The sequence below is a fragment of the Alligator mississippiensis genome, chromosome 6 (genome assembly GCF_030867095.1).
Source record: "Alligator mississippiensis isolate rAllMis1 chromosome 6, rAllMis1, whole genome shotgun sequence".
NCBI lineage: Eukaryota > Metazoa > Chordata > Crocodylia > Alligatoridae > Alligator > Alligator mississippiensis.
In genome coordinates, this window is record NC_081829.1 from 91,130,392 (window position 1) to 91,155,653 (window position 25,262).

The following is a 25,262-nucleotide window of genomic DNA, read 5'->3' on the forward strand; positions in this document are numbered from 1 at the left end:
TTATGATGTGTAACACAATAAATTGAAAAAAAAAAACCAATTCTAATACAGAAGGGAACAGCCTGGATGCCTAAGTTCATTTGTTGAGTGGGATTGCTCTATAGATCCCAGGGAGATTCCAGACCTCCCTGGAAGATATTCCTGCTCACCCTGACCATCACTCTGTCAATGGCCTGGTTGAGCCGGAAAACAGCACACTGTCCTTGGCCACAGACACAGTGGGTGCGTTTACATGAGTCACATTACTGCGTGGTTGCCTAATTTACTCCGCAGTAAGTGAACACATGTTAATATGTGCGCCTACTGTGCAGTAAATTCCCTTAATCAAGTTTAAATTTGCTACGTACAAACGCAGGTAGCAAATTTAAGCTTAACTAGTTAATGCACACTAGTGCATGTGAAGATGTGACCAAGTTTGCTACTGGGTCTGCCCAGCCACGAGGGGGCCAGCCTGAGGCTACCCCCAGGGCTAGTGGCTGGGAGCCTCTCCTACTCCAGGGCTGGTCTGCCTCACTGGCAGCTCCTGTCTGCAGGCTATAAAAGCCAGCAGCCATTTTTTGCCCTAGGGCACACACAGGGAACACGGCACAGGAGACACAATGGTGGGAGTCTATTACAGACCTCCCACCCAAAGTCCTGAGCTTGACCAGGAGTTTTCCCAGGAACTGGCTGAGGCAGCTTGCTCCAGGACCATGGTTGTCATGGGTGACTTCAATTACCCAGACATCTCGTGGGAGGATCGCTCAGCAAAATCTGAGCGGTCGCAGAGCTTCCTCTCGTGCGTGGATGACCTGTACCTGACTCAAGAAGTCTATGGGCCAACGAGAGGCAAAGCGCTGTTCGACCTGGTACTGGCTACTCGGGATGACCTAGTCGGTGACCTAGTGATCGATGGGAAACTGGGTGACAGCGACCACGAGCTGATCACCTTCATCATCCGCCGAAAAGCTGGCAAGTCAGTCAGCAACACGCAAGTCCTTGACTTCAGGAAAGCCGACTTTGACAAGCTCAGGAGGCTTGTCAGTGAGGCCCTAAGGGACTGTGACCGCAGGGAGAGGGGAGTTCAAGAAGAGTGGTTGCTCCTCAAGGGAGCGATCCTCAATGCACAAACTAAGTCTATTCCATCTCGGAGGAAAGGCAGCAAGAGGGCACAGCAGCCCCCCTGGCTCTCCAGGGACCTAGCAGACCTCCTGAGGCTAAAAAGGAAGGCCTACAAAGGATGGAGGATGGGAGTCACCTCCAAGGAGGATTATTCTGCACTGGTCCGGTCCTGTAGGGAGCTGACCAGGAAAGCCAAGGCTGCAACAGAACTCCAGCTAGCTTTGAGCATCAAGGACAATAAAAAGTCCTTTTTCAGATACGTGGGGAGCCGGAGGAAAAGCAGGGGCAACGTTGGACCCCTGCTGAACCAGATGGGGCAACTGACAACTGACGCCCAGGAAAAAGCCAACCTATTAAATAGGTACTTTGCGTCAGTCTTTCATCAGCCCCATGGGACGCCCATGCCCGCTACTGGGCCAAGAAGTCCGGGTGAGGGTGATCCCCTGCCCTCCATTAATGCTGACTTTGTGAAAGAACATCTTGAGAAGCTGGATACCTTCAAGTCAGCCGGCCCTGACAATCTTCACCCCAGGGTACTCAAGGAGCTGGCGAGCATCATAGCCCAGCCTCTAGCGCGGATCTTTGAAAACTCTTGGCACTCTGGTGTAGTGCCCAAAGACTGGAAGAAGGCCAATGTGGTGCCTATCTTCAAGAAAGGGAGGAAAGTGGATCCGGCTAACTATAGGCCCATCAGCCTGACTTCTATCCCAGGGAAGATCTTAGAAAAGTTTATTAAGGAGGCCATCCTTAATGGACTGGCCAACGCCAACATCTTAAGGGATAGCCAGCACGGGTTTGTTGCAGGTAGGTCTTGCTTGACCAATCTCATTTCCTTCTACGACCAGGTGACCTATCACCTGGACAAGGGAGATGAGATTCATGTCATATATCTTGACTTCAAAAAAGCCTTCGATCTGGTGTCCCATGATCGTCTCTTGGAGAAACTGGCCAATTGTTGCCTTGGGTCCTCCACGATCCACTGGCTGGAAAATTGGCTCCGGGGTCGGACCCAGAGGGTAGTAATTGATGGAAGTCACTCATCGTGGTGTCCTGTGACCAGTGGGGTCCCCCAGGGCTCTGTCCTTGGACCCATACTGTTCAACATCTTCATTAATGATGTGGACACTGGAGTCAGAAGCGGACTGGCCAAGTTCGCAGATGACACCAAACTTTGGGGCAAAGCATCCACACCAGAAGACAGGTGGATGATCCAGGCTGACTTGGACAGGCTCAGCAAGTGGGCAGACGAGAATCTGATGGTGTTCAACGCCGATAAATGCAAGGTTCTCCACCTTGGGAAAAAAAACCCGCAGCATCCTTATAGGCTCGGCAGTGCTATGTTGGTTAGCACTATGGAAGAAAGAGACTTGGGGGTCATCATTGACCACAAGATGAACATGAGCCTGCAATGCGATGCTGTGGCTAGTAAAGCGACCAAAACGCTGGCTTGCATCCATAGATGCTTCTCAAGCAAATCCCGGGACGTCATTCTCCCCCTGTACTCGGCCTTAGTGAGGCCGCAGCTGGAGTACTGCGTCCAGTTTTGGGCTCCACAATTCAAAAAGGACGTGGAGAAGCTTGAGAGAGTCCAGAGAAGAGCCACGCGCATGATCAGGGGTCAGGGAAGCAGACCCTACGATGACAGGCTGAGAGCCCTGGGGCTCTTTAGCCTGGAAAAGCGCAGGCTCAGGGGTGATCTGATGGCCACCTACAAGTTTATCAGGGGTGACCACCAGTATCTGGGGGAACGTTTGTTCACCAGAGCACCCCAAGGGATGACGAGGTCGAATGGTCACAAACTACTACAAGATCGTTTCAGGCTGGACATAAGGAAGAATTTCTTTACTGTCCGAGCCCCCAAGGTCTGGAACAGCCTGCCACCGGAGGTGGTTCAAGCGCCTTCATTGAACACCTTCAAGATGAAACTGGATGCTTATCTTGCTGGGATCCTATGACCCCAGCTGACTTCCTGCCCTTTGGGCGGGGGGGCTGGACTCGATGATCTTCCGAGGTCCCTTCCAGCCCTAATGTCTATGAAATCTATGAAACAAAGGAACCTGAGGGCACTGCAGGCCCTGTGTATCACTTTGGGCAAGCCACAGCCCTGCTGTGCCTGCCTCCCACCACCCCAGCAGTGTGCTTAGCCTCTGGCTGGTTAGACCAGCCACCACCTCCCTGCTACACACCCCCAGCAGCCTGTCCTGTGACTGCAGGTGCCTAGAGGCAGAGCCTCATTCATGCGACTCCCAGTCCCATGTCGTGCCCCAGCACTGGTAACTGTTGGCAGTTGCCCAAGGCCAGCAACAGCAGGACAGCTGCATGGGGATCCAGAGAGATGGCACAGGACCCACCATATCCTCCTCATTCCCCGCATCCAGGCCTGCCCCCACCTGTGTGCCCACACCCGTGCTGTCCACCCAGGACCCCAACTGGACACAGGAAGAGGTTGGCAACTTGGTACTTTGGAGTGATGCAGAGGTGCAGAGATAGTTCAAGTGGGGCAAGTGCTTGAATTCACACATTTCTGAGGCCTCTCCACCAGCGCGGCCAGTCCAGAGTTTCAAAACACAGGCATCATGCACTCTACCCACCCAGCCAGTGCTGATGTGCGTGAACATACCCCGGTGGTCCACAACTGCCTGCAGGACCACCAAGTGGAACCCCTTGCAGCTATAATACAACTAGTCTCCATGAGACAGACAGGTCACCAGGATGTGGGTCCCATCCAGGGCCCTGATACACTAGGGGAACCCCAGTGCGCAGAACCCTGCCATCACTGCCTGGGGGGCACAGATAAGAGGACAGTGCTCGCCAGCATGTCCTGGAGGATGCCGCACACCTCCAGGGCAGCCTCCCTGGGGGTGGCCTTGCCCATGCTGAGCAAGTGTCCCACATGGGTGTGGCCAGGTTGAGCAGCACCAGGGCCAGGCAGGTGTCAGGAAAGACAGCCAGGTACATTCCACTGTCCTGGCACTCCAGGTTGGGCCAGAGCTGGTGGAGCAGCTCCATGAAGGTGGCCCGGGTCACCCTAAAGGCATCAATTCACTGCTTATCATCCCAGTTGTTCTGCACTAGGTGCTGCCACCAGTGCTGGCTAATGTGGCAGGCCCAGAGGTGGTGGGACTGGAGGCCCAAGAGGGCAACGGCAGACCCAGTGACTGGAGCCCCTCATCAGTGTTGCTGGCAGCAGCAGCTTCACAGCAGGAGGTGCCCTGGGAATGCGTGCAGCAGCTGGGCAAGTGGTTGCTGCGTGTGGATGAGTCGGGCAGGGCGAGCCAGCCATGGGACAGCCGTCAGTGCAGCAGACCACCAGGGTGACCAAGGTGGCCAGCAGGATCAAGGGACTCTGTTCCTCACTGCCAGGGCCAGGGGCAGCCACAGTGCAGGGATGCACAGCAGGTACAAGCACAGCTGCCACATTCTCCCTCTGCGCATGCCACACTGCTCATCTGTGCATAGGAACTGGCTGCTGAGAGAGCACAGAATAGGGCTAGGTTTTAAGGATGGCTGCCAGGTGCTGGAAGCTGGGGCTGGAGCTGGCAAATTTGCTGCCAGATCCCTGCACACGTAGATGCCTAGCCAAAATCACTTACTGCACAGTAGCTTACTGAGCATTAAATCTAGTTGTGCCTAAATGTAGGTGTAGATGCACCCAGTGACATCCAGATAGCTACTCCCACCACTGCAACAGCACAGATCCCCCTAGTATGTGGGGGAGCTGAGGCAGCTTAAGCAGGAGGTAGGTTGTTAGAGCGCAGTTGGCCCTTGACGTGTACCAAAGCTGATCTTTTACAGCATACAACCTTTTTAAAAGACTATGCAATCGCTGCAAAGCTTTGTTCTTTTCCTCACTGCCATTACATTTGCAAAGTTCCAAATGGAGGAACCCTTCCAGGTAGTAAGTCTCCTGGTTGAGCCGTATCATATCCACCTGGAAATTGAGTCATCTACACTCTATCATGACTGCAGAAGTGCTTGAGGGGAAGCAGGAAACCTGTTGTGAACTGGACCTAGCCCCATTTTGGTTTATAAAAGCCAGCTGGGAAACCTGGGGCCACTCCTGGTCATTGACAACTCCAGAAGCATCTAGTTGTTGTTAGATTCCTGAACCCCTGTCAGTCTGGCCTTCATTCCAGATATTGTAGATAGACTAAGCCTGTGGCCTTGGTCAATGATATTCACAGATATCAACAGGGGAAACTATACCCTGCTCCTATCAGGTCTTTCAGTGGTGCTGATAAAACATCTATGTGATTCACCAGACCATTCCTAACTGGTTCTGCTCTTTCCCAATATGGAAATCCCAGAGTGTGGAGATGGACATGTGTTCATTCTTCCCACAGGAAGACCCTGGGTCCCCCGATGATCAAAGCATTACAGTAGTCTAGCCACCATCTTGTTGAGCCTCCTATTCAATGTGTATCTGAGATCCCTGGGTAAGACTCTGTGGAAATGTGGAGTGAGTTGCCATGAGTATGCTTAAGACATCCAAGCTCTATCTTGAGACAGGATCACCCCAATCTAAACCATCCTATACAAATCCACTGTCTAACTTCCTAGCAAAACTACACAGGCAGCTCTGACACAATGCAAGACTTAACACCTTAATCTACCACACAAAGCAGGGGGACCATGGTGGCCAACATCATAGTGCCGCAAAGTTTGTTAAAATAGGCTTGAGAAATCCCAGGAAGAGGGCTACACCTCCAGCTACATAGGAAGGCAAAAAAACCTACTCCATACCGTCTGACATAGGGTAAAATTCCTTCCTGATCCCAAATATGGCAATTGGTCTGACCCTAAGCAGAGGGGCAAGACCCTCTAGCCAGGAACCTCTAGGTTTAAGTCCCAGCAGAAGCACCAGTACACCTGAGTCAAAATCCCCAGTCTTTGCTGCAGCTGGCGCACAATGCTTCTGAGGAAGGCTTAAAAAAACCCGACATGTATCAGCAGGTGAGGAAAAATTTATTCCCCTACCTCATGCTGCAACCAGAAAAGCCCAAAAGCACTGAAAATACCAATAGCAAAACACAGGCATAGGTACACTTAGATCATCCTTGACCAATGCCTGTCCAACCTCTTGAACATTGTTGACGATGGTGTTCCCTAGGCAGCCTATTCCACTGCCTCACTATTCTAATAGTGACGTTTTCTTCCTGCTATCTAATCCAAACCTACTTGGATACAACTTCAAGCCATTGGGTCTATGTCCTGTACTATGCAACAAGAAAGAAAAGATGTTTTCCCTCCTCTTTATGACAGCCCATCAGGTATTTGAAGACTACCATGTCCCTTCTTAAGCACCTTTTTTGCAAGCTGAGCACAGCTAATTCCCTCAATCTCTCTCATATGACCTGCTTTCCAAACCCCTGCCAATGTTATCATTTTTTGTCACCTGCCTCTGGACCCTGTCTACCTTTTCCACCTCCTTTTAAAAATGTGGAGCCCAAACCTGCAGATATACTCTAGATAAGGTGTAATCACTGCCAAGTACAGAGGCACTATCACTTCCCATACCTTGCACTAATGCTTCTATTGATGCATCCCAAAACCACATTCACCTTTTTTTTTTGGATATATCATACTCAGTATGTGATCTATCAAGACCCCAAGATCTTTTTTTGTGATGCTGCCATCCAGCCAGGTATCACCCATTTTGTATTTGTATTTTTGGTTGTTCCTTCTGAGGCGTAGTACCTTGCATTTGTCAGGACTGAACTTCTCATTAACTCCGGCCAAGCTTTCCGATACGTTGAAATCCTTTTGAATTGCAGGTTTGCAATCCTTCCCAGTTTCATGTTATCTGCAAACTAGCTCAAGAAGTTATTAATGACTTGAGTGCTGACACAGAAAAGCATGCTGAACAGCAGTGGACCTAGGACAAACCCTGTGTGCATCCACTCGAAACTTCCTACCATTGTGACATGGATCCATTTACAATATTTAGGAGCTATTAGCAAAATATTAGCAGATCATATCTGCAAGTCATCTTCCTCCATTTGCTCTGACAGGATCTAGATTTGTTAGTTCTCTGATACTATTGCAAATTCTGTATATTTATTCATAAATTTCTATGGAAGTGGTGGGCAGGACTATTTTTAAGGATGGCATTGGATTTCATCTAGAAGTGTTACCTCTAAATCTATATTTCCTCTGTATAAATACATGGACACTAAGCTAAAGAACAATTTGTAGAAACTTGCCAGGATTAAATTTAGACTGGAAATTAGAAGAATGTTTCTAACCCAGTTGTAGGCAACTTTTTTCCTTCCTGTAGAGCTGTGAGCTGAAACAAACCTGGTTTAGGTCCAAGACAGGCCATCATTCCAGTACAGCTGCCATTGCCACCACCACCATGATGGTGTTCTTGAAAGCTTTTCCCTGCCAATACATCTATGGCCTGCAGCTATGGTGTAGGCACAGTTCCTCACTGCCCAGCCCCAACACAGGCATGGGCAAAGCCCCTAAGGTTCTGCCGACTGGATCCAGCCCACAAGCTGTGTGTTGCTGATCCCTGTTCTAATCAAGAGAGGTGTTATCTTCTAGAACAGCTTTTCCATGTGCACAATAGCAGCAAAAAAGCTAAGTGGTTTCCAGATGGAGCATAATGAGTTCATGGAAGTCTTGTAGAAGATGGGCATACGAAAAAAATATGATTATCTGATATGGCCGACTAAAACAGCAGGCTTCCTATAACCCTAAACTTTTAAAACTGTAGTTGTAAATTTGGGTGGTACCTTTTTTATAGGCTTTGGTTGACACACTAGTGCTTACAATTTGACTTCACTTTTTCTTGGTATAAATGTACCAGACATTTGGGCGAAGATCATATTTTTTTTTAATAAATATACAATTGCACCATAATTAGAGCAAATAGCAAGGTTATTATGAACACAAACAGGACTGAAAGAGACCTCCTGGATTACTGAGTCCATTCCCCTGCTGTTGTAGGTAACCATATCATATAATCCCCATCAGAAACTCATCCAGCACTCTCTGGAAACTAGCTAGAACGTATGCCCTCAATACCGGAAGACTGTTCCACAATTTTACACCTCTGATGAATAGTTTTTACCCAGTTATTATTTTGCCCACATTGTCCTCCAACTTAAGTATCTTTTCTCCCTCAGTGATATTTACCTCAATAATGTATTTATACACAACAATCACGTTTCCTCTCAGGATACATTTTGCTAGACTAAATAAGCCAAGTTCTTTTAGTGTCTTTTCATAAAACCGGCTTTCCATTCCCCTGATCATCCTAGCTACCCTTCTCTGCACCTGTTTCATTGTGAAGTCATCTTTCTTCAACATGATTAACCAGAGAATTGTGTTCAGCTCCAAATTAGGTCTAAAAGGGCTTTGTGCAATGGTACTAGTATTTATCTGTATGAGAATACCTTCTTTGGTACATCCTAGGATTACGTTGGCTTGTTTCATGGCTACATCACATTGGTGGCTCACAAGCATCTTATGATTAAGTAATGCAACTAAGTTTTTCTAGACCTCTGTCTTTTGCATATCATAAGCCTCCACCTTATACCAACATTTCTTATAAATCCCTAAGAGCATGATCTTGCAATTTATATTACTACATTTCATCCTATTTCTATAACTGGTTCTCAAAGCCAGCCAATAATTCTTGTACAATTTCCAGTCCTCCACCAACATTTTTCTGCAACTTTAATTAACAAGTTCCTACCTTCTGTGCACAGACATAAATGAGAAGAAGATGTTCCTGAAACTAAACAGGAAAGCACACCAAGTTTTATTATATACTTCATGGGGATATTTCTTAAACTTAACAGATTGGTCCTGTGGTATACTACTAGCTTGGATTTCCTAACAGATTTATCCCTTACGGGTATAAGACTCATACTTCCTATTCACCAGGACTTACTTTTTTACCGGACCATTCTAAGCCCCATACACAAATCTGCCTCAGATACCAGAGCCTATAAGTAGGGACCTACACAATTCACAATTTCATGGAAATCACACAATCGGGCTTTGTCCGTGACATCAGACAACGTCCACAAAATGCACAAAAAATTACTAAAAATAAAATGCTGGCTCCCCAGTGGGAGTCCTTAAAGCCACTGCAGCCTGGCTACACAGCCCACCAGGGGGAAGGGTGGGGGCTGCCGGAACAAAGGGGAGCAGCCAAGATGGCTGCAGCCCCCACCCCTCACTGCTGACTGGCTGAGGGCTGCCTGTTATGCAATCCCACCCCTCTCCACCAATCAGGAGCACAGGGTGGAGCAGCATGATGGACAGCCTTCTCAACCAATCAGCAGCATGGAGGCAGGGCCACCAGGGCCCCTTAGCCAGTAAGGGGGGATGGAGGGGGGAAACCCTGCCACGGTAAGCCCACGAAAAAGGGTGGCGGGCTCCACGATCTGCCTAGGAAGTTGGCCACCTGCCTCCTCAATTTTGGTTGGTCCCTACCTATAAGCACCAGTTACTGGGAAAGAGGTAGGGTGATCAAGTGCACGTTGGTTAGGAAGATAGCTAACAAATTTACCTTGATATACATTTTGAACAGCATACTATTACATTTTTAAACTTTCTCCAGCCAAACTGCTATCCATTTCTCTAGGCTAACCAGTAAAGAATGTCTTCTAGAAAAGTTTTACTACTAATCAATATCAAGTAGCTCTGACAATTGTGGTTAAGCAAAATACTGTTCTTCCTCACGCTCCATTTGAGGTGCAACCTATTTGTCTATTAAAAGACTTAAGACCTCACCAAATTTGAGGATAAAGATCAGGAGAGTCAGAACCTTTTTTCTAATCTAACCCTGGAAATTGCATATTCACATGCCAGCTTTCTTGCTGTAATAAACACACACGGTCCCATTTTCACTCCTGAATACTTGAGGTTCAGCTTGAAACAGCCTTGTATTTCAGTTACCATTCTTAAAGCACTGTATGAAAAATATGAATGTTATGTTCGACATAGGTGCGCACACATTTAACCTTCTGTTCTGAACTTGGGGACAATTTGGACAAGTACTTAAACAGTGAATTAAAATGTATCACTGCTCAAAATCCTGCCAAACCTAAATCTGACATGAGCCTGACAACTTATGTGCAACTATTTCAAAGAAACATTTGTTTGCTTTACATTTTTAGGTCTACTTCTAGGCCAGGTCCTGGCAAATTACTCGGAACAGAAAGGTTACTTTTGTCATAAATCAAAGATTATCACAACCTTCTCAAAGCAAAAGATGAGCTGAGCCAGGATACGGTTCAGAACTTTAAAACCTTCTCATTAGTTCTTTAATGGAAAAAATGAAAGCTAATAAAGCACACTGTAAGTAAGTGCATCTCTATCAGTGCAGCAAATACAAGACAGAATTTTACATGCAAAATTAAGCTTTCATCCTTTCTACCAAGAGAACAAGAGAAGGGAAACACTTAAAACTAATCAATACCAACCTCTCCTGCAAATGGATTAATAGACACTGTTTAACCTGAGTAAAAGAACCATACAGTCAAGGACATTTTCCTTGAAAATGAGGATTTATACTCAAACTGTTTCCCAGTTCAAATTTCTGCAAGATATAAATCTTTCAAACACTCAGAAATCCTGAGTTTCCTTTGAGGCCAATGAGAGAACGAGCCCCCCATGGTGCTAGAAGCAGCACATTATGGCACCCACTGAGGGCCTTCTTACACAGTAATTTTGGGAAGCTCCTCGAGCTCTTAACCTCGGGACTGCTCACACATTAACAAATGTAAAGTGGCTTTAAGCACTCATTAAGTAGCACACTTTAAGCACTCCAAGTGAAGCCACTCCAGGGTAGGATTCTCTCTGGTCCGCACTACCCAGTTTCCGTTCCATTAAGGTGTGGCCATTGCCCACAGGCGTGTCACCTAAATTGAAGTCTTCCAATATCCCAGGACTCTCACACCCCCGGCTGTAGAGCAGGGGTAGACGCTTGTCCTAGCTCACCAGCTCTCTAGTGGCAACTCACATCTACAGCCCCTAGTCCTGCCCCTGCTCACCAGGCCTCTAGTGGCAAGTCACAGCTGCGCAAGTGGGGGACAGTCAGTGAAGATTTCTAGACTAAGGGTGCAACTGCTCCAATTTCCAAGCTAGCACCAACAATGATCAAAATTTGTGCAGCTCACAGTGTAAGGTGTAACAAGGCCCCGAGATACTGAACTACAAATTGAAACTGTAAATTAGAGATTCATGTTATTGAGATTATACTTTCAGCCATAATTTCAGTCACTGATTCCACAAAAATGGCCAACCTGATCTAAGTTAGACTGCCTTAGAGGTGGAGTTAACTTAGATGTGGTCGGGCATTTTTGTATTGATCTAGTCTTCCTGAAACTTCTGTACAGTTCACATTCAAATCAACCTAAGGATCTAAGCGTAAGGTTTGAACCCAGCCATTTTTAATGTGAGCTAACTTCCCCCTAACCTCCCCTACTGTTTATATGCAGCCTAGGATGGTCTTTGCCATACTAGTTAAACTGGCTCGACGGTCCAGAATGTGACAGCAGTGCAGCATAAATCCATCACACTACAGCAGAAGTTAAGGTCTAATATCTTACTTTTTTGTTGAAAATAAGTGAAATTATAGCAGTCACTATGTTCATTCTAATTAAGTAATAAAACATGTATAAATTCCACCCTTTCCAGCTCTAAAAGTGCTACGATTGAAACATTTGTGATAGTAGATTTACTCAATAATTTGACTTCTTTTTATGGTCATTTCCACACAAATTAATTAAAGCCTGAATGTCCTACTGAAAATGAGATTTCTGAAATCTTAAAGACAAAGAGGAAACATTGCCCAAGAAGAACAGTTCCTTTTCATTAATTTGGTTTGGCTTGTGAGTCTTCTGAAAACAACTGTGCACCTCAAGAAACAAGCAGCTGATCTAGTTAAGAAAATGCTTTAACACACTGCAGTACATACGTTTTCATATAGAAAAAAAGAGCATCAGATGAATATGAAAGAGATATCAATTGCCATTGAAAACCAAGAAATTAAAGGTGTTCAGCATGACTAGGTCCTTAGTTTAACTTCTTTTAACAGAACAAAATACTTTCTTCCAGCAATTTAAGATTTTACTTGCAATTTAAGTGCATCACAAACAGTCTGCTAGCATTCTGAATATTAAATGCCCACTAAAAATTATGTTTTCTGTATAATCTTAAATAAAGATGTACACAAACAAAACTTCTCAAAAGGTACATTTTCATACATACCTGTGTTATAGAAGGGCTTTAGTATGGAGGAGAGGTTAGATATAGTAGTAATGCTAATACTGCCTGCACCATTTAACTTGGCCACAACACTTCCAAAACTTTCAAAGCCATTTTTAAACATTATTTGAAACAAAAGATGTAATATTTAAAATTATTAGAACATCCTTCATTTCTTATTTTTATGGACTTTTAACATGGCAAGTAAGTTAACACTACCTTAACAAATAATTTTCAATACCACCTAAATTCCCTGATCGTCAGGTTACATTTAAATGCTAATGTAATAACTATTGGAAAAGAGTAATTTAAGAAAATGTCTAAATAAAGATCTTAAGATGAAAAAGACACTATATTGTGATTTGCAACATTTTCAGGGTGGGCAGGAGGAGGTAGCGGAGGAGTGAGAGGATTGATTATGTCATCAAGAGAAAACAATCTCTTTCTTCATCAAGAGAAAACAACCTCTTTCTTTCCATTTTACCTAATCTTTAGCTTGTACTTTAAACAAGGAAGTGACAGAAGTGACACTGCAAAAAAAAAAAAAAAGAGTTTCATCACACATGATAAGAAAAACTTTTAAATTCCATTTTTCAAATGTTTTTGTTGTTGAGATTCTTAATGAAGATATTCATTCTGCTTCATAAATCAAGTCTGTGAAGTTTAAACCTCAATTGATCAAAAAATCTTAGGTACAGTGCTTACCTATGTCATATGCCAGAAAGTCAGCAGAAAAGCACTTTGCACCATTACTCAAAGAAGTGTCATTGTGGGTGTTTCCTCCAAAAATGAGCATAGCTCCACTGATGAGAACGGCTGAATGAAGATACCTTGCAAAGCCACTCTCTTTCATGATAGTCCTAGAAAATAAAAATAAACTATTAATACATTATAATACATGAAAAGTCTTTTTATAATAGACACTGAGAAAAATTACAGCTAGGAACTTATACAAAATGCACCCAACCACTTGATTTAAGCATAGGTGGTATGCAGTGAGCATAATTTATTCTGATCATTTCTGAGGTGATAGAGTTATTCCTATTATAATGAATATGTTTCTACTTCAATAAAAAGATTAAACGCTATAGGATAAAATTAGTAGTTTAGCAACTGACTTATCTGAAAAATCACATCAGACTATGCATTGCTTAGAAAAATTGTTTGCTTAAAAAAAGATTAATGATACGCTACTTTTAATGCAAAAATTCTATTAAACATCAAACATAATATTTGCTACAGAAATACAGGAAACGGACTGGTAATAGCAAAATACTTAGGAGACTTCAAAGAGTCTCTGACTCTTCTAATTCTAGGTTACAGAAACTGCCTGGAAAATGTATCCTTTTTTTTGTAACCAAGGCATTAGAACTAGGGCAGGCAGACTGTGGAATTACCTTTTTGATTATAGTGGATATGTTTGACCAAAACCAATGGTTGTGCAGTATTTCCTAAAGGTATTATCACAGAATCATAGAAAATCAGGATTGGAAGGGACCTCAGGAGGTCATCTAGTTCAAGCCCCTGCTCAAAGCAAGACCAGCCCCAACTAGATCATCCCAGCAAAGGTTTTGTCTAACTGGATCTTAAAAACTTCCAAGGATTTTTAAGAACACTGCTTTCTAGGTAACCTGCTCCAATCTTTTGCTACCCTCTTAGCAAGAAAGTTTTTCCTACTGTCCAACCTAAACTTCCCTTGCTGCAACTTGAGACCATTGCTCCTTTTTCTGTCACCTGTCACCGCTGAGAACAGTCTAGCTCCAGCCTCTTCAAAACCACCCTTCAGTTAGTTGAACACTGCTATTCAGTCCCCTCTCAGTCTTCTCTTCTCCAGACTACATAAGCCCCATTCCCTCAGCCTCTCCTCAGAAGTCATGTGCCCCAGTCCCCTAACTATTTTTGTTACCCTCCACTAGACTCTCATTTGTCTACATCCTTTTTGTAGAGGGGGTCTGTAACAGGTGGCCGCTCGGGGCCAAGCTAAAATGTGGCCCGCATACCAGCTCTTGGGGCAACCGCCTGCCTTCTTTCCTGCCATGCCTTGCTGTTAATTAATTGATGTTAATTAGCAGGAGGCTGCCCTTGTACTGCCCTGCTGCCAGGGGGCGCTATCTGCGGCTCCATTTCCTCCCCTACACTGCAGTCCACACCTCGCCGATGGAATAGCCGTTGTCTCAGCCTTATCACAATCAGGCCCCTCTTTATCCTCTCCGGGCCTTCCTTCCAGTGATCAACAGTGCTGCCCCCTCTCTGGAGCCTCCGCGTCAACACTGGGACTTCTCAGTCACTGCCCCTTCTCTGGGGCTTTCAGCAATGCTGCCCGCTCTTCGGGGCTCCCCATGCCCGTACTGGTCTCCTCCGTAAGGCTGTACTCCTCAGTAACGCCGACCCTCTCTGGGGCCTTCTCCGTAACGCTGCCCCCTCTTTGGGCTTTCTCAAGTGTTGCCCCCTCCTCTGGGGCTCGACACGCTTGCACTAGGGCTTCTCAATAGAGGCCCCCCTCTCTGGGGCTCGCCACGCCCGCACTGGGGCTTCTCAACAGTGCCCTCTCTCTGGGGCTTGCCACGCCCGCACTGGGGCTTCTCAAATGCTCCTCTCAGGGGCTGGGGTCTATGTACCCCATACGCTGCGCCCTTACTGGCATTGGGGTTCCCACGCTACTGTGGGTTCCCTATGAGGCCTCCTCCAACCCCTAATAGCCTCACCCAAACCACTGGTATAACAACAAAACAAAAACTCGAGCCTCTTGGCTATAACCAGAACATAAGCCGCCTGGCTATAACAACATTGCTCAAGCATCTTAGAGCTGCCATAAGTTGTACCTGCGGTCAGGCTTCTTCCCGCACCCTGGCTTAGGGAGCTCCTGCCTCTCTGGCTGCTGGCAGGGAACTGCCTCTGGCCTCCTGTCTATGATATAGGAGCCAGGCCCTGCCCCTTTCAGTCAGCTGACCTCCTGGTTGCCCTGGCAACCCACAGCTGGGCTCCTTATTCCCTGCTAGGGCTCTTTCCCTGGCAGTTTCAACTCTCTAGGAGCAGGGCACCTCCGTGCTCTGTGACAGGGTCCCAAAACTGGACAGAGTACTCCAGATGTGTTTATGATAGGATCCATCTAATTTCCTGTGGTAGTGCATTCCACACCAAGATCAATCTCAGGTAAGAACACTTAAAGCGCATACAGAAATGAAAATTTTCACGCAATCTGGCTTCTGGATGTGCTCTACAGCCATGACGAAAGACAAGTGCATGGCTGCAGAGCACTTTAAAAAGGCCCAATTCTGCCAAAGCGGAGCAGGGCTCAGCTGATGCAGCCCAGCACTGCTCCTGGTGCTGTTTTCAGAATGGGAAGGGGGAAAGGGAAGGAAGGGAGCTCATCCTGGTGTTTGCCCAGTCATTGCTGGAGGTTGGGGGTGGGTGGATTGGAGCCTCCCCGAGGTGGGGGGCTCCAATCCACCCCCCAGTGCAGCTGGGGAAATCCCTTAACAGACCTCCCTCCTCTGCCTTCTCCCCCTCCCATCCTGAGACAGAACAGAGGCGGGGGTGGGGTGGGGCAGAGCTTGGGGAAGAGGCTGCAGAAACGCAGCCTCTCCCTGGGTGGGCTGCAGATCAGAGCTCAATGACGCACCCTCCTGACCCAACAACCAACATATGTTGGGTCAGGACGATCGGTCTACTTCATGACACTTGCTGCAAAGCGCTATGAGTTAGACCCAGGAGATACACTTTGGTCTGTGTCTTGGTTCTTTCATTTACCTTTGCGCTTTGTGGTCTGTGTTGTGCTAAAGAAGCAAAGCATAGCTGAATTTCACAGCATCAGTGGCTGTTGAATGTTAGCATTAAGGCTTTAAATTAACTGCAGAAAAAACTGAAAGCTAAAAAGGAGAATGGTGCACAAAGTTAATTTGAAGCTAATCAGCTAACCCATAGATGAAGTGGGCACCTACACTTTGTGCCAACTTCAGCCTCTTCCAACAAAGCCCTCAGACTACATTTTTACAAACAGCCACTTCTAGGTTTAGCTTTTACCCTTTTCAGAGAAGCTGCTTTGACCAGCAGCACGCAGTTTCTTTCATGTTGCCCTATTCAACTGCCCCTAATTCAAGTGAGTAGTCACAAGGATTTAATGCTAAGGACTGTGCTCTGAACTGCACACACTGCATATACAATGAAGCAATTTTGCCATTTATTTCACATGGCTAATACTGCCTTAGGTTCACAACCTTTCCTTCTGATTGTATAATGTGGTCTCCTAGGTTTGCATTAATAATGTTTTTACCACCATTTTTACATCATTGCGGTTCCTTTATATGATAGTACGTCTCATTACTTTGACAAGATGATGTCAATCACCTAACGCATTGAAAATTGTCATTAAAACTGATAAGAATTATCATGTGCGAAAAGCTGAGAAGTGGGTGTTGAACCTAAATACAGTATCTTGCCCTTCAAAAACTGTGCTTCAAATAATATCATAAAAGGGTTTAATAATGACTACTTATAACTACAAGGATTTTTTTTTTTTAATAGGAAGAAATTAGAATAATTCAGTGAGGCCATAAGCACACCCCTACCTTTCAATTTGCTTCCATTTTTAGCCTTCACATCTTTTATTAACTGAATGTGGGATGCATTTTCTTGTTATTTCTAATGAATACATTTTGCAGAGCGAGCATGACAAAAATGTGTTTTACTAACCTAAAATTAGCTTCATTTTTAAAAACAGTTTTGGCCTAACTTCTTGATATTTTATTTCTAAAATATTTAGAGCATATGTTATTTTTGCTCTTATTATTATTATGGTATACAAAATGTGCTTGATGCCACCCAGGAGAAAGTAAACATATGGTTTCTGTTCAGAAAAGCAAGTAATCATGTTTTAATACAACTCAGAAGAGATAGCTACAAGCACACAAAACAAGAATGAAAGGAGGGAAGAACCAAGGTTACAAGGTTAATCTCACATAAATCAGTCCCTGTGGAACTCTACTAAAACTCCATATTTAATTGGTTGACTTTGTACCATTATAGTTTCTTAATGAAAATATTATGCAGTACCAAACCAAATACCTTAAAACAAACCAAGATAGTTGGACAAGAACAATTTTGTATAACCCCATATTAATTGGCATTACCCCTCTTTAATTCTTTAATAACTGAGCCTTTAAACAGCAGTTGCATCATTTTGCCCAGGACTGATAACAGGCTGACAGGCCTATAATTACCTGGATTATCCCATTCACCTATTTCATATATTTAAACACCAATACAATAGCTTTTTTTCAGTCCTGTGGAACTTCTCCAGTTTTCAAAGACTTATTGAAAAATCAACATTAACAGCCAAGAGAACTCTCTGATCAGCCCTTTTAAAACATCTGATGCTAAGTTGTTCAGACCTCCTGGTCTGAAGTATCTATCTTCAGTGGTCATTTCCCATCTCACTAGTTACTGTAAGAACATGTTTTCATCAACAGCACCATCTGATATGAATTCTTTATCTAGCTACCTCCTCCGCCCCACCTACTCCCCACAGAGAACAGAAATATTCACTGTGTACTTCTGTCTTTTTTGTATTATTATTGACAATTATACAACTTCTTCTAAAAAAGACAAAAACCATGGCTAGGGGGAAAAAAAGGTTCATATATATCACCTTCTTTCATACCGTCTTTAAACACTGCTGGACATTTTGTATTTTTTGGTTCCCTTTACCAATTTTTAAAATTCCTAGCTTTTAATACATATTCATTGTAATCAAATATCCATTTTCCATTTAATTTTTGGCCGCTTACACTTCTCTTCAAAGCAAAGCCGTTTTTCTAGTCAGTGTAGGGTTTTTTCCCCTCTCGTTAATGGTATTCTGGGCGTCTAATATGATGTTCATAAACAGAGCCCAAATGCCACACATACTTTTCTATTTAAATTCTTCCTCTCAACTTAGTTGATTCATAATTGTTTTCAGCTTCGAGCACCTCCTCCACATCCTGAAGCACCTTTTTAGATGCAGGAAGCACCCTTCATTCCTGCCTAAAAATGTTCTCCCATCACACTTCTTCTGTTATAACCAACTTACTTAGATCTCTGCTTAAAATGGCCAGCCATGTAGTCACTGATAAACCTCAAGGTCAGAATGACTTTTGATTGTGCTTGCATGGATTTTCTTTATCAGTCTATCATCTGTTTGCCTTGTGCAGGGTTCCCACAATTTTTCTGTCTCTTCCTGACCCTGTACCAAGATTTCACATTACACTCTCTTTCTAACTTCCTCATTTACCTTAAAATCATTCCACTTAAGACGTACCATCTTTTAAAGAATTCTCATATCTGCTACATTTAGATGCCAGTTTCATTTAGCACAGCTGCTTCCAGAGCATACAGTAATATGTTATTACACTGACTTGATGTATTCTCACTTTAATAGCAAGCATGATTATTTAAATCACAGAGCTCAATCCCTAACCATGTGGCCCTCGGGTCCAAAAATTTGGTGGCAGGGGAGCAGTGGTAGCAATTGCTGCTCTGCCTGATTTCCAGATCGATGGGGAGGATGGCACAAAAGATTGGTGCGGAGAGGTGGCTCTGCCTGATCCAGGCATACGAGGGCCAGCTGGAGGCAGCGCAGGGTCCTAATCTGGCCCAGGGAGGCGGTGCAGAGCCCCAATCCAGTGACACAGGCCCCAAGGAGGCAGCACAGAGCTCTGATCACAGTGCAGAGCTGTGGAGGCAGAGCAGGGCCCTGATTTTGTGGCATGGAGCTCTGATTCACCCATGGTGCCCAGTCTTGGTGTGTGGGGCCCAATCTAACCAGTGAACTGGTCTTGCGTTGCCCATTAAGATGCATCTCCTATTAACCTAAACTTTGATGCAACGAACAAGACTGATCAAATTCCTTGAGTTTACTTAAGAATCTACTATGGCTTTATTTCAGCACCATCTGTTTTCCCTTTTTCCATCTGCAATCACTTCATCTTCTTGGCATTTATTTTAGGTAAATAACCTAAACATACCTATAGGTATGTAAATAACACCATAAATGATGATATGCCACATCTTCAGTCAATTTATGACACCATAAAATGGCCAACCAACCACAAAGATATATCACATAATTTAGAATATCTTAATGGCTGGTTTGAATGGAGCCTTAAACTGGAGGTATGGAAAGCCTCTGTCCTCATGCTCAATTAATGATTGTTGGCATCAAGAAGTTGAAAGCCCCAGCCTGGTTTGAAACCCTGAGATGTCTGGTCCTGACGCTGACAATCAGCTGATTGTTGGCACAAGGTCCAAGGCAGCCTGACCTGGGCTGGGGCTGCTTAGGGGTCTGCAAGTCCTGGAGGGGAGCTATTCAATTCTCTCTACCCAGCAAATTCAAAGCCAGGTGCCCAGCAGCCCCACTGCATGGGGCTAATGAGCACATGATTCTGCAAGTGCCAGACAGGGGGGAGTCAATCAGCTCCCCCACTTGGCAAGATCAAAACTTTGAACTTGCTGAGTGGGGTAGATACACAACAGCCCCACATTCAGGGCTGCCAGGTATCTGACTTTTAACTTTCTGAGTATGGGGAGCCAACTGGCTCTCCTTGTTCATGCTGTACCTATACCCGTCTTTCAATTTGATAGTGCATGTGGAGTTGAGATCATGGTAGCAGGCTCCATGTGCTGGTAAGTCAAAAGGATGCCACTGGCTACACTGGCAAGGTGTGAATGGAATCTGACGCCTGATCCTAAAAGTTACATATCCTTCCAGCCACAGGAGTATGGCAGGAGATGTGATTGTTGGGATCAGATCCTATCTTGCCATTAATTAAGGTTTGCCAAGTTGCTCAAATTAACAAAAAAGCTTCATTCTATATCAGCTTAACCTCTAGGAGTCTGAAGCATCAAGAGAGAGAAAGGGACAGTATTAACGATATGGAATTTATTCTACTTGTACATAGCTAAAGTCATGATCATCTGCAACTAAGTAACCACTAATTTTTAATTGGTACTCTTAATCTGACAACATGAGGAATAATACAGAATTTCCCTAAAAGGGATACAACACTTTTTCAGTCCGGAAATTGTTATAGGAAGGAGCACAGAAAAATAGAAGCCTCACAAGGTCATCTAGACCAGCCCTCTGCTCAAGGAAGGATCACCCCTGACTAAACAATCCCACATAAGTGTCTATATAACCTGCTCCTAAACATTTCCAGGGATAGAAGGTCCACCACTTCTCCAGGTAGCATGTTCCAAGGCCTGACTACCCTCATAGTTAGAAAGTGTCTCCGAATTTCCAAACTCAATTTCCTCTGTAGACCTGTAAACTGCCTTGGCCTAACTAATGCCATCTTGCCAAATGGACACCACTAGCTATAAGCGAGAAGACCACATAGACAATGCAAGCAACTGTTGTAGGTAGTTATGGAATGTAGAAAAAGAGAATAGAACAGAAATGCAAAAGAAGCCTGAGGATAGCTCACTAGGTTAGAAGTTGAAAAGAAACAGGATACAGGTGACAGATATATGAAGAAATAACCACAGTAAAAGGTGAGGAATCTATAGCAGGACCATATATGGGACATACAGAAGAGGGAAAAACTTAAGTTTGGAAAACTGTCACTGGTACCCCTCAATCCCCACCCGAAGCCGGCCTCCTCCCCCCAGCCCTGCTCATGCCCCTTGCCTCCCACCCACAGCCCCTTCCCCCCAGCCCTGCTGGAGGGGGTCCCCAGCTGCCAGGGCTATGGGCCAAGGATGCAGGTCCACAGCTCCCCACTGCTCTGGCCACACTTCCCCTGCTCCATGATCTTCCCAGGTATCATGGTCAGGCTGACTGGTCTGTGATTCCCTTTCTTAAAGACAGGCATTACATTTGCCCTTTTTTAATTATCCGGGACCTCACCCAAGCTCCACAAGTTCTCAAAGAGGATAGCTAATGACTCTGAAATTACCTCAACCAATTCCTACAGTACCCGAGAGTGCATCCCATCCAGCCCTGAAAGAACTTATTATGCTGCTCTCTAGTATGACATTGTGATCTGTAGCAGGTGAGAATGATTACCCCATAATATGTTCTATCTGTTAGGACACTGATGAATAATCCATTCAAAATTCATCTTGTGAGTTACTAGTTATTCAGAAACAAGTAATACCATTTTTTCACTTTTTTTCTCATTTGATGGTTCCTAAATGGTTTGCAACCATTGACTTTAACATCCCACATAAACCAGTAGCATAACTAGGAGTGGGTGAGATGGGCACCAACTTAGGAGGGGTATCAAAGTTGCAGCCTAGTCCAGCCCCAGCTGCAGCAGGGTGGAGCTGTGCAGTGAACAGACCTCCTTCCTCAGGCTCCTGGCACATTTCTCAGGTGGCCAGCGGGCCAGATAGGATCAACTGGCAGGCCAGATACAGCCCGCAGGCTGTATTTTGCCCACCCCTATGTTACAGCACTTTCCCCCCGCTTTTGATATTTAGTTTAAACCTCTTCTGATTAATCTAACCAGCCAACTCTCCAGAAAACTAGTTCTCTTTCCTCTGAAATGAGGACGTCCAAGCTATACAGCCTCCTCTCCTCATAAAGGGTAGAGTAGTTTATAAATTACTGCATAGGTTCCATGTTGAAAAATATTGCTCTTTCTGAACTACTAGGAACTTCAGTTGAGTGGAGGGCACTTAGCTATTGAAGCACTTGCTCACTAAATAGCACTCTATATACACCATTTTGGACCTTTAAAAACCCTAACACTTTTGTTCTAGAAACATGTAATTTTGAAATGAAAGGAAAGGTAGCGAGTGTTAGAAACAACTATAGCCTAAAATATTTTTATTCCTGCTGAATATGCAAGTTAAGAGCAGTGTTTAGTCTTGCATACATTATCAAGATCCCTAAAGTCACTATTAAAAAGTGCATGTGCATATCTCTACATATTGGCCAGAAATGGATAACTAATAAGGTCTGTTCTCAACTTCACCATTCAAATATCAACATGTTTCTTTGTTTAACTTTAGCCCTCTCCCTTCTCTATTTGGATCATAAGTGCCTCTATTCCTTTTTGGATCATAAGTGCCTCAAAGCAAAGATTATATTGTCCTCATAGCTCTGTTACAACCCTACCATAATGTTGATGTCATAAAAATAAAAAGTAGCAATGAGACCTCAAAAGCTGCAAACACAAAAGGCTGCACTGTGGTAGCTGAAAAAAAGTGACTTTGTGCTCTGCATGTAAGAAGAGAGCACAAAGTATTTATGCACAGTATTTCAGGTGCCACTATGTGGTAACTGCAGGAAAATGCTCATTTTTAAATATGATGTAGGAAAACATTGTTCTAATGGGATACATTTTAAAAAGGAAAAAGTTCTTTCCAAACGCAGCATAAAAGAGAAGCATATTTCCAGTGCAGATACTTAATGATACTATTAATTGACCTATCCTGCCTTATGGATACATATCTATATAAATCGAGAGAGAAAAAGAGAGAGAGAGAGAGAGAATGTAGTACACATATATCAATATCCTGGAAAATAATGAGCAGTAGCCAATTTCTCAAAAGAAACCATGAGAAGAACAGGCCACAACTGTCTTGAGGGTTGTCTCTGCTTAACCATCATCAGGGTACATGATATGAAGACAGTGTAGAAGCTGAAGTAACGCATACGTCACCACTGTTATCACTAGTTAGAATAAGGATTTGGCAGCGTCAGGCCCAAAAGAATTATAATGGGAGAAGGGAAAAAAAACCCCAACACTTACCTGTATTTAGGAGGCTTTTAAATGCTCTGTCATTTGCATTAAAAAAGTTGCCAATGCTTTTAATGTATTACTGAATGTTCCCTCAAATAAAGAGTGCCGTGTTATTTTCCTTTAACAAATTAAGGCCCCTGACAGACACTGCACGCAAGACATGATTAACTGGTTAATCACATCTTAGGCAGTGACATGGCCACACATTCAATCAATTAATGGTGTGATAAAATGAGGAACAAGCCACAGAGTTATTAAGCAAAACATAGATTCATAGATGTTAGGGTCAGAAGGGACCTCAATAGATCATCGAGTCCGACCCCCTGCATAGGCAGGAAAGAGTGCTGGGTCTAGATGACCCCAGCTAGATGCCTGTCTAACCTCCTCTTGAAGATCCCCAGGGTAGGGGAGAGCACCACCTCCCTTGGGAGCCCGTTCCAGACCTTGGCCACTCGAACTGTGAGGAAGTTCTTCCTAATGTCTAGTCTAAATCTGCTCTCTGCTAGCTTGTGACCATTATTTCTTGTAATCCCCGGGGGCGCCTTGGTGAATAAAACCTCACCAATTCCCTTCTGTGCCCCCGTGATGACCTTATAGGCAGCCACAAGGTCGCCTCTCAACCTTCTCTTGCGGAGGCTGCAGAGGTCCAGGTGCCCTAGACTCTCCTCATAGGGCTTGGCCTGCAAGCCCTTAACCATATGAGTGGCCCTTCTCTGGACCCTCTCCAGGTTATCCACATCCCTTTTGAAGTGTGGCGCCCAAAATTGCACGCAGTACTCCAACTGCAGTCTGACCAGCGCCTGATAGAGGGGAAGTATCACTTCCTTGGTTCTGTTTGTCATGCATCTGCTGATGCACGATAAAGTGTCATTAGCTTTCCTGCATTCTGTTGTTTTGCACCCATATGTCCAACCTGTCCAGGTCTGCCTGTAGTTGTTCCCTGCCCTCCGGCATGTCCGCTTCTCCCCACAGTTTTGTGTCATCCGCAAACTTGGACAGAGTACACTTCACTCCCTCATCCAAGTCACCGATGAAGACACTGAAGAGTACCGGTCCAAGGACCGAGCCCTGCAGGACCCCACTGCCCACACCCTTCCAGGTCAATACCGACCCATCCACTACGACTCTCTGGGTACAACCCTCTAGCCAATTCGCCACCCACCGAACCGTGCAGTCATCCAAGTCACAGCCTCTTAACTTGCTCACCAGTATGGGGTGGGATACCGTTTCGAAGGCCTTCCTGAAGTCTAAGTAAATGACATCTACCCCTACTCCTGCGTCCAGGGGTTGTGTAACCTGGTCATAAAAAGAGATTAGTCAGGCATAATCTACCTGCTATGAACCCGTGCTGGTTTCCCCTCAGCATAATTTTTCCTGCCAGGCTCTCGCAAATGTGAGTCTTGATAATTTTTTTCAAAGACTTTGTCTAGGATGGAGGTGAGACTGACTGGCCTATAGTTGCCTGGGTCCTCCTTCCTTCCCTTCTTGAAAATGAGAGCCACATTGGTCCTTTTCCAGTCCTCCGGGACCTGGCCCGTGCACCATGAGTGTTCAAATATTCCCGCCAGTGGCTGTGCAATGACGTCAGCCAGTGCCTTCAGTACCCTCGGATGGAGCTCATCCGGGCCTGCCGACTTAAATGCATCCAATTCCTCCAAGTGCCTCTGCACCATCTCAGGGTCTACACTTGGTAGTCTGGTGCCCTGCTGCTGCCCCTCCACAATCCCAGTGAGAGACTTGTCTTGCCCCTTACATGTAATAGCTTTGTGGTTCTTATCACGCCTTTTAATTGAATGTGTGGCCAGTGCCCAGCCTCTGAAGCACACAGCAGTCTTGTAAGTCTCATGTGCTCCAGAGGTGGGAAGCCCCCCTCAGCTGATTGGGGTTCCCCAACAAGAATCACATCATGCCTCCCCACAGCTCAGAGCCCAGTCAGATAGATCAGGGCTTGCAGCTGGCAGAGCACTTCACACACTCCTGCAGCTGGGAGCTCTGCTCATCTGACAGCGGCTCCCAGCTGCAGGGACACATGACACACTTGCCCAGCTGGGAACTCCCATCACCTAATGGGGCTCCAACAGCAAAAGCACACTGGTGTGCTCCCTTGGCTTAGAGTCAGGCTTGCTCCTTGCCAGCACAGGGAGAGCCTGGGGTTGGGCTTGCCCTGCATGGGCAATATGGTACAATGGGATCTGATGCAAGATCCTACAA

The 25,262-nt window shown here is 45.1% G+C and overlaps 1 protein-coding gene across 8 annotated transcripts in view; it reads right to left on the reverse strand.

Annotated features, from left to right (window-relative positions):
- Positions 1 to 25,262, reverse strand: part of ATRNL1 (attractin like 1) — a 1,033,288-nt gene that overhangs the window by 803,906 nt on the left and 204,120 nt on the right. For 7 of the 8 annotated variants that reach the window (XM_019485923.2, XM_059730100.1, XM_059730101.1 and 4 more), the window contains exon 10: positions 13,033 to 13,187. In XM_019485923.2, coding sequence (XP_019341468.1) covers positions 13,033 to 13,187 — 155 coding nt within the window. Of the gene's footprint in view, positions 1 to 12,190; positions 12,858 to 13,032; positions 13,188 to 25,262 lie in introns of those variants that run through there. The other variant, XM_059730105.1, reaches the window with a different exon arrangement.